The 10204-nt window shown below is 54.9% G+C and overlaps 1 protein-coding gene across 26 annotated transcripts in view; it reads left to right on the plus strand.

The window, feature by feature from the left end:
* Positions 1-10204, plus strand: part of DMTN (dematin actin binding protein) — a 29566-nt gene that overhangs the window by 4116 nt on the left and 15246 nt on the right. For 6 of the 26 annotated variants that reach the window (XM_032288430.1, XM_032288438.1, XM_032288436.1 and 3 more), the window contains exons 2-3: positions 8249-8419; positions 9054-9209. In XM_032288430.1, the coding sequence (XP_032144321.1) occupies positions 8402-8419; positions 9054-9209 (174 nt within the window). In that variant the 5' untranslated portion in view covers positions 8249-8401. Of the gene's footprint in view, positions 1-427; positions 555-8248; positions 8420-8610; positions 8686-9053; positions 9210-10204 lie in introns of those variants that run through there. The other 20 variants (XM_032288418.1, XM_032288426.1, XM_032288423.1 and 17 more) reach the window with 7 other exon arrangements.

A 10204-nucleotide genomic window follows, 5' to 3' on the forward strand; every position in this document is an offset into this window, starting at 1 on the left:
AAGGTGCCTTGCCCCACCTACATCACACGCACAGCACCCATGGGAGCGCCTGGCCCCTGCCCTGCCGCGCTGCACTGCTGAGCCCGCCCTGCTCCTCCCCACCCGGGATGCTGTTTTGGGAACTGGTGACCTAGCTGGATCCTGCCTTTATTTCTGCCATTGAATTGTTGCCACAGTAACTGCGGGGGTAGGGCTGGGAGGGGAGAGGGTGAAAGGGAAAGAGGGAGGGAAGGAGAAAAGATGAAGAAAGCAGAGAAAAGGACCAGAAGAGAGAAAGCAGAAAGACAGGAGGAAGAAAGGGAGAGGGCCAGGCCATTGCACAGTGAACAGAACAGGAGAAGGCGACGTGGGGCAAAGTCCCCTGCCCACCCCACACCAGCCCGCTTGGATGGCTTGCCTCGTTTCATAATTCGTTTGCTGTCTGCAGCGACCGGCCTCCAGCCTGGCTGGACCCTGCTGCCCGTGTGGCCTGGAGCCAGAGGCCCCCAGACTCCCAGCTGCTGTTCCACAGATGCCATCAGTGAGCAGGACTCTGGGTGGCCTCACTGTCTAAGGTTAGAACATGGGACCCCCAGGTCCCACATTTCTGATTGAAGTGGGATCTTTGGTACTCATTGAAAAGAACGCTCATTGGCTTGGGCCTCAGGCTGGCCTGGTGGGAACTCCAGCTTGGCTGCTGTCTGCGGTGGGGGGCTTTTGGCAGGTTCACCTCTCAGCCTCGTTTTTGTTCATTTCTAAATGAGGAGAATGTCGTTTTAGGTGAGGTTGAGAGAGGATGCATGAAAATCCCAAGTATAGGGGCTGGTGCTGAGCAGGTAGTGGTTGGCCAGAGACAGGAGCATAGCTAGACCAGGACCCCCGACCCCCACCCAGAAGCTGCTTCTGCCCACGGAGGCTTCGTTGCTAAAAGTCCAGGGAGCCATGGTCTGAATCAGTTTCTGCCTGGAAGAAAAGCCCGCCAGGAGCGGTGGGCACAAACTCGGAGAGCTCTGTGGGCAGGTCTTATCACCCACATCTCGGGGAGCTGTGGAGAGGAAAGGGTGGTGGGTGAGGTGGGGCTGGGCTGGCGGTTCAGATAAGGCAGGGAGGCACAGCTGGGGGAGGGTGGGGCTGAGATGGAGGGTGAGAAGCCCGCTGTCATCCAACCAGGGCCGGGGCAGCTGAGCTGTCCCTTCCGCCACCTGGATCTGCCTTCCTCTGTGGCGTTCTCCCTTCCTCCATCCTGCCCCTCTTCCTGCTGCAGCTCGCCCTTTCGGTCTCTTTGTGCGCAGAGGTCGCTGGGCCCTCGGAGGTGGTGCGTGCACAGTCAGGTGGGGTGCGTACATTGGAGAGGGGTCCCGACTGGAGGAGGTGGAGTGAGCCGGCATTGACCTGGGTGAAATGAGCTTTGGCGGAAGGGGCTGCATGTGGGTGGGGGAGGCAGGGTGTGATTTGAGAGAGGCCAAGGAAACACTCTCTCACACACACATGCACTGCACACACATATACACACACTCTTGTCCCTCCCAAACATCTTCTCTGCTGGTCTTCTGACAGCTTACAATTTAACCAGTAAAAACTTGATACCTTAAGGCTAGGCCCAAGTTTACATGCAAATGTCCCCGAGGAGTAAGACCAAATTTCTGCCTCTGGAAATAATTTATCAACCAACATGCTCTCTAACAAATGACAGGGGAGGGGGTGGCGCCAGGGTGCAGGGCCCTGGCAGAGCCCTGGAATCAGACCCAGATACTAAAGGACAAGACCCAGGAGTGGGGTTTTGGGCAAGAAGGGACTGGGGACAGAGCAGAAGTGAGAGGCCAGGGGCTCAGTGACTCACGCCAGCTTTGCCTGGGTGGTATCGTGGTGAATGGTTTTAGAAGTCAGACAGAACTGAGCTTAGATTCCACACAGCATAGTGTGTTCTTGACCAATGACTTAACTTGTTCAGGTCTCAACTGTGCAAACTTGAGATACTCGCCAATCCAAGCCCACCCACAGGATTGGAACATAAGGGTTAAATGGAAACCAAGAGGGGCTGGGCAATGGCTCCTGCCTATAATCCCAACACTTTGGGAGGCAGAGATGGGAGGATCACTGGAGCACAGGAATTCAATACCAGCCTGGGCAACATGGGGAGACCCCATCTCCAGAAAAAAAATTTTTTTTTTTTTTTTTTTTTTTTTGAGACGGAGTTTCACCCTTGTTACCCAGGCTGGAGTGCAATGGCGGGATCTCGGCTCACCGCAACCTCCGCCTCCTGGGTTCAGACAATTCTCCTGCCTCAGCCTCCTGAGTAGCTGGGATTACAGGCACGCGCCACCATGCCCAGCTAATTTTTTTGTATTTTTAGTAGAGACGGGGTTTCACCATGTTGACCAGGATGGTCTCGATCTCTCGACCTTGTGATCCACCCGCCTCGGCCTCCCAGAGTGCTGGGATTACAGGCTTGAGCCACCGCGCCCGGCCTGTTTAATTAACCAGGTGTCATGGAGCACTCCTGTAGTCCCAGCTACTAGGGAGGCTGAGGCAGGAGGATGGGTTAAACCTGGGAGGTTGAGGCTGCAGTGAGCTATGATCATGTCACTGTGCTCCAGCCTTGGTAACAGAGTGAGACCTGTCTCAAAAAAAGAAAGAAAGAAATGTGAAGTACACAGCACAGTGCCAGCCATAACATAGACATTCCATAAACGGCAGCTATGACTGTGACCATCAGGATTTCCAACCGTGTTTCTGAGTGTCTGTGCCTCTGGGGTGGTGTCTGTGCACATGTGAGTATGCGGATAGATGGCCACATACTCCTGAGACATGGCTCACCCCGGGCCCCTCACCTCCCGCCACTCCGAGTAGCCACCGCTCTGACAGATAGCCACTGTCCCAGTCCGTGCCCCTCCCCCGGCTGGTGTTCCAGGAGGATTCCAGGGCCTCCCTGAGGCTCAGCTGAGGCTCCAGAACATGCTGAAGTTATCCAATCTCCCTCCCGGCCCCTCTGTGCCCAGCTGCACTCACTCCTCAGAGTGACCCCTCCAAACCTCGGGCCCACTTGTAAGATCTGCACAGAACCTTATTTCTCACTTTTTTTTTTTTTTTTTTTTTTTTGAGACAGAATCTCACTCTGTTGTTCAGGCTGGAGTGCAGTGTTGTATTCATAGCACACTAAAGCCTCAAACTCCTGGCCTCAAGCGATCCTCCTGCCTTGGCCCCCAAAGTGTTGGGGTTACAGGCATAAGCCTCTGCACCTGGCTGCTATCTCTCACTTTTGCTGGGAAAATGGAAGCCCTGTATGGTCATCACCCAACTTCCTTCCCTGCCCTCTCCTTTCCAGGGGCGAAGTGACATGATCATAGCTCACTGCAGCCTCGACCACCCGGGCTCAACACATCCTCCTGCCTCAGCCTCCAAGTCAGTAGGACTATAGGTGTACTTCATGACACCCAGCTAATTAAAAAAAAAATCTTTTATAGAGATAGGGTCTCTCTCTGTTGCCCAGGTTGGTGTCGAATTCCTGGGCTCAAGTGATCCCCCAACCTCTGTGTCCCAAAGTGTTGGGGTTACAGGCGTGAGCTACTGCCCAACTCATCTTTGTTTCCAGGGAGCCTTTCTCCCCAAAGCCAGTCTTGCACGTGGCCATGAACCTGATCCCTTCCCTCCTGCTGCCCTCTTGCTCCACCCACCCAGTGCCCACTCGCTGCTACAGCCTCAATCTTTCCTGTCCACTGTTCCCTCTCTGCTGTCTGCAAACACAGTCAAGGTCCCCCTTTCCTTAAAGGCCTTAGGCCAGTCTTGCCTCCTCCAAAATGACTCTGCTCTTCTATCATACTTCTTGGAAGGGCCTCTCCCCCTCGCTATACCACCTGGCCGGCACCCCCTCACCGCCCCCATTTCTAACCAGGAGGCCACTATGGCCTTGACATTCGAGCTGGAGGAAAAGCACTTCTCCCCACCTTCTCCACGGCGACACTTGGATTCAGTGATGTTCTACTGTCTCAGCCCTTCCTTCTATCCCTCCCTCCCTCCCTCCCATTCCCTGTCTCAATATGTTTTGCACATTTACTGTGTATCAGACCCTTGGCTGAAAACACAAAGACTCACTAGAGACTCCCTGGCCCCTGGGAGTTGCCACCTAGTTTTCCCCTCTCTTTCTGACTGTGTCATCTCTGGCTGTTTCTTCAGTCTCCCAGGTGTTTCCCAGGATGCTGTTTTTGACCTTCTTTGTTCCTTGGTAATCTCGTGTTTGGACTTCCACCTCTAGGTAAATGGCTCTGACATCTCTGCTTCCAGCCTGGCCTCTCCTGCAGGTTCCTCTCCTCCTGGACATTCCTTCCTGTTCCCCTGCTGCACCCACCGCAATCTCCACCTGTCAAAGTGACTTCTTCCTTTCCCCTTCTCCCAGTCTCTTGGACTTGCAGCCTCCTCCATGGGTGCCCCAGATCCAGTTCTGCTTTGCACATGCTGCCTCTAGGGTTTCTCTGGTTTGCCCCCTTTCCTTCCCGCCTGTCTAGATCTTCACAATGCCCTGCTGAGCTGCTGCTGCAGCTTCCGGACCCGTCTCCCAGCGGACCTGGATTGCCTTTGCCTGCCCAGTTTGGCTCTCAGGCTGGAACCAGGTTCATTTTCTCAAAGCACTGCTTGAACCACGTCACTTCCCTTAAAAATAGTTTTTGAGCCTTCTTTGGCCCCATGTTGCCAACAGATTACGACCTAACCCTAGGCTGGGTTCAGGGCCTCCACGATCTGGTCTTGACCTCCTGTCCCGAATGCCTCTCAACGTCTTGAGCTCTCCGATCCAGCAACATTTGCTGACCCCACACAGGCCCAGTGCATCCTTGTCGCCACCTTATGCTGCTTTCTCTGTCAGGAGCCCCTTTTTCCATTTTTGCATGATCTCAAACTGGGCATCTTTCTTTTTTTTTTTTTTAAACAGAGTCTCGCTCCGTCGCTGGGAGTCAGGCTGGAATGCAGTAGCAGACCTCGGCTCACTGCAACCTCCACCTCCTGGGTTCAAGCAATTCTCCTGCCTCAGCCTCCCAAGTAGCTGGGACCACAGGCGCGTGCTACCATGCCCAGCTAATTTTTGTATTTTTAGTAGAGACGGGGTTTCACCATGTTGGCCAGGATGGTCTTGAGCTCTTGACCTCGTGATCCACCCACTTCGGCCTCCCAAAGTGCTGGGATTATAGGCATGAGTCATCGCACCCGGCCAAAACTGGGCATCTTTCAAGGCCTATTCCAAATACTTCTTCCTCCAATAAACTCTTTTCCCCTTCCTGACATCCCAGCAGGAGGAATCTCTCCTGTGACTTCTCATATGCTTTATACTATCTTCTCTGGTACATACAGTTTTCTATGTTGCATGGGAGTTATCTAGATGCATGACTTATTTTTGGAGGGGCAGCTTAGCTCCTCTGACTCATCTTTCTATTTTCCATAAGACTTGCCACAGAGACCTGCTCTGTGTTCATTGCAGAATAGGTGCTCAGAAAGTATTTGTTGAATGGATGGATGGATGCAGGGATGGATGGATGGACGGATGGATGGATGGATGGATGCAGGGTGGAGGGGTGGATGCATGCATGGATAGATGGATGGATGCAGGGATGGATGAATCAATAGATGTAGGGTGGATGGGTGGATGGATGCAGAAATGGATAGATGCAGGGATGGATGGATGGATGGATGGATGCAGGGTGGATGGGTAGATGCATGCATGGATAGATGGATGGATGTAGGGATGGATGCGTGGATGGATGGATAGATAGATGAATAGATGCATGCATGTATGGATAAGCATTTGCCCCTAGGGCTAAGCCAAGTATAGAGCTACTTTGATACTAGCTATAAACAAAGTAAAGATCAGAGAGGAGAGAGAACTAACAGCTCTTCAAGTATGTCCCAGAATTTATTCTTCTCCTTGTTTAATTAAAAGCATTACAAAGTGAGCACTAAGAAGGCAAGAGGAGTATGAAGCTCCGGAACAGAGTCTTTCCATGGGCACCAACACCTCATGTGACTCCGATGGCCAGAGTCTTATTTTGGAGATGCCATGGTTCTAGAATTCCAACAGACTTGAGAAATCTGGTAGATTTTAGCTCTCCTCATTCTCACCTGACATGGTACTGGGTAAGCACTGAGAACTGTGCTGAAGACACAGTCATTTTCAGCTCCACAACACTGGACAAATTTTTAACCTCTCTGAGCCCCAGTTTCCTCATCTGTAAATGGGTGTGCCTTATAGGGTTGTTGTGGCAATGAAACAAAATAAGCCTTGTAAAGTGCTTCTCAAAGTACCTAGTGCATAATGAGCATTCAAAAAATGATAGCTCTTTGCTTTGCCACCCAAGCTGGAATGCAGTGGTTTGATCACAACTCACTGCAGCCTTGACATCCTGGGCTCAAGCAATCCTCCTGCCTCAGCCTCTGGAGTAGCTGAGCTGACTACGGGTGCGTATCACCACACCTGGCTAATTTTAAATTTTTTGCTACAGACGAGGTCTCCCTATGTTGCCCAGGCTGGCCTCGAACTTGTGGCCTGAAGCCATCCTCTCTCCTTGGCTTCCCACATAGCTCTTCGTGTTGTTTTCACCCTCCTGCGATTAGCAGTCTTTCTAGTTAGGGAGAAAACATATTCCCTGTGATCAAGTGCTCAGCTACACTGGTCTGATTTTAAGTCCCACTGGAATTCAGAGAAGGGTTGATCCATGAGGACAAGACTAGTAATGAGAGGCCTCCCAGAGGAGGGGCTTTGGGATGGCTCTGGAAGGCTGGAGGTATCTGGGAGGCAGAGACGTGGGCAGAGCATTGGAAGGTGTTAAAAGCAGAAAAGTGGGCTGGGCGCGGTGGCTCAAGCCTGTAATCCCAGCACTTTTGGAGGCCGAGGCGGGTGGATCACGTGGTCAAGAGATCAAGACCATCCTGGTCAACATGGTGAAACCCCGTCTCTACTAAAAATACAAAAAATTAGCTGGGCATGGTGGCGCGTGCCTGTAATCCCAGCTACTCAGGAGGCTGAGGCAGGAGAATTGCCTGAACCCAGGAGGCGGAGGTTGCGGTGAGCCGAGATCGCGCCATTGCACTCCAGCCTGGGTAACAAGAGCAAAACTCCGTCCCAAAAAAAAAAAAAAGCAGAAAAGTGGAGCTGGGCACCGGGGCTCACGCCTGTAATCCCAGCACTCTGGGGGGCCAAGGCAGGTGGATCACTTGAGGTCAGGAGTTCGAGACCAGCCTGGCCAAAATGGTGAAAACCCATCTCTACTAAAAGTACAAAAATTAGCCGGGCATGGTGGCTGGCGCCTGTAATCTCAGCTACTTGGGAGGCTGAGGCAGGAGAATCGCTTAAACCTGGGAGGCGAAGATTGCAGTGAACCAAGATCGCACCACCGCACTCCACCCTGGGAGACAGAGCAAGACTCTTTTTTTTTTTTAATGAAACAGGGCCTTACTCTGTCACTCAGGCTGGAGGGCAGTGGTGCAATCTCAGCTCACTGCAGGCTCAATCTCCCGGGCTCAAGTGATCCACCTCAGCCTCCCTAGTAGCTAGGACTACAGGCATGCAGCACCACGTCTGGCTAAATTTTAAATTTGTTTGTAGAGACAGGGTTTCACTGTATTGTCCAGGCTGGTCTCGAACTCCTGGGTTCAAGCAGTCCTCCTGCCTCAGCGTCGCAAAGTGCTGGGACTGCCTGCGTGAGCCACTTATGCCCGACCTATACAGTGTTTTAAAAACAATTTTGTGCATGAAACAAAGTTTGCGTGAAGTTCGAAGTGCGGAATTTCCACTTGTGGCGTCACGGAGGCACTCACGAAGTTTCGGAGTGCGGATGTCAGGTTTTGGATGAGGGATGCTGAAGCCGGGCTGCTCACGGAACCCTCTGTGTTAACACCCCTTCCTGGGCGAGCGCCGGGAAGTGGCGGCCGGGACGGTCTCCCGAGCGGGAGTGGGACCAGCGGCCGGGAGGGGAGGGCCCGATCTGGGGCCGCAGGCCGGGTCAGGCCAGGGCGGGAGGGCAGGTGCGGCGGGGCAGGGCCGTGGAGGCCTCCGCCCGGGGAGCCCGCTGACCCCTGCAGTCATTTCCTTAGGAGCCAGAGAACAATGGCTCAAAAACAAGCGCCACCCGTCCCTCGGGCGCCTCCCGTCTACGCGCGCGTTCTCCGGGTCTGAGCGGATGGGACGCCTGCGCCGCGCGGGGCCCGGCTGCCTGGAGAGCGGCCGCCCGCGGAGGCCCCGCAGCCTAACGCCGCCCCGGCGCCGCCCCCCTCCTTCTCCCGGCAGCCTGGAGAGTCGCCGCCGAGGGATGAGGACGCGCCGGCTGCTTTCGCGGCCCCGAGCGCGCAGCGCCCAGCAGCCGCGCCGAGCCTGACTCGCTGTCCTCTCCCCTCGCGCACAGGGCTCTGCAAGTGACCCGGCCGGCGAGCTCCGGGCTGCATGGAACGGCTGCAGAAGGTGCGCGGCGCCGCCCCGGGCCGGGGTCGCCGAGGGCGGGTGGGGGCCCCTCGGGAGTCCAGGGCGCCACCTGGTGGCCACCCGCCGCGCAGCGCCGCGCAGCGCCCCGGGTCCCCCAGGCCTAGGGCCGCCCCTGCCCCGCCCCCGCACCCACGCACGTGCCCACTCGCCCGCCTTCTCGCTCTCCCCAGCAACCACTTACCTCCCCTGGGAGCGTGAGCTCCTCCCGAGACTCCAATGTGCCTGGCCCTCCCTCCAGCATCGTGGTGAGTACCCCTCTCGGCCACCAGCACCCCTCCACCAGGCTGGGAGCAGGGCGGGTGGGGCACCCTGGCTGCTGGGGAGCTGCCCGCAGAGCCTCCCCAGTGGTGGTCCCGCCAGTGCTGGCGGGCGGAGAGAACCCCGAAACCCAGAGACGCTCCCACATTCCACTTCCAGTGCTCTGGTTTCCTTACACCCGAAGTGCTAGGCAAAGGACTATCATGTTTTAAGGTGACTAAATTTTTAAATTAGCAGAATTGTTAAAGTCTGCAATGGCAGACGTTCTTGGCAATTAACATAAGTCTAGCTAGCAGGGCCTGTGTCCTAGGCGGGGTTTTCGGCACAGCCGTTCCACGCACACGTTTCCCTTCAGGCCAAGATGGACAATCAGGTGCTAGGCTACAAGGACCTGGCTGCCATCCCCAAGGACAAGGCCATCCTGGACATCGAGCGGCCCGACCTCATGATCTACGAGCCCCACTTCACGTATTCCCTCCTGGAACACGTGGAGCTGCCCCGCAGCCGGGAGGTGAGGGGGCTTCTCTTGGGCAGAACTTGAGGGGAGGCCCCACCAAGTCACACTGGGTGGGGACCGATCCCTCCCGTGCTTCCTTTCCCGGAGGTCTGCCTCAGCAAAAACAAGAGCGGGAACTGTGCACATGAACCAACCAGTCGTCTATCCAGCGTTAAAGAGAGCAGGCGAACAGGCTCTGGGCTGGTGTGTCGCTCAGATGTAGAGAGGTGGACACATTTGGATGGCAGCAGCACACAGGGGGCAGGAAGAGCAAGATTTGTGGCAACAGCTCAGAGGCACTGAGCGTGGGGCTGAAAGTCCAGCAGAGGGACCTGTGTGATGTTGTGGCCTCAGTTTACCCTCCTATAAAACAGAGGTGACCTTTCTGCCCGTCCACATGCAACACAGTCAAGGTGCAGGAGAGAGTATAAGGCAGGTACTCATGAACTGAGGAGTGTCCAACTGTCCACGGCACGGTAGTGTCGTGGCTGACCCGTGACACGGGGCTAAACCATGGGGTGACTTCAGTTCCTTCGTGATGACCCTGGACCTCATCCCTGAATGCTTGTTGGTCTTGTCCCTTCTATTTGTATTGATGCTCTGAGGACAGGACCAACTATTCCTTAGTTGGTTTTCAGAAGGCCAGGCATGGTGACTCACATCTATAATCCCAGCACTTGTGGAGGCCAAGGTAGGAGGGTCACTTGAGGCCAGGAGTTTGAGTCCGGCCTGGGCAACATAGGGAGACCCCTATCTCTACAAAAATTAGCAAGGTGTGGTGGTATGTACCTGTAGTTTTAGCTGCTCAGGAGGCTGAGGTGGGAGGATCCCTTGAGCCCAGGAGGGGAGACTGCGGTGAGCTGTGATCGAGCCACTGCTCTCTAGGCTGGGTGACAGAGTGAGACTGCAAAAAAGAAAGATGAGAGAGGGAGAGAGGAGAGAGAAGAAAGTAGAAGAGAGGAGAAGAGAGAAGAAAGGGGAGAGAGAGGAAGAAAGGAAGGAAGGAGGGA

Source organism: Sapajus apella, unplaced genomic scaffold, assembly GCF_009761245.1.
Source record: "Sapajus apella isolate SASKATOON/1434 unplaced genomic scaffold, GSC_monkey_1.0 scaffold21, whole genome shotgun sequence".
Classification (NCBI taxonomy): domain Eukaryota; kingdom Metazoa; phylum Chordata; class Mammalia; order Primates; family Cebidae; genus Sapajus; species Sapajus apella.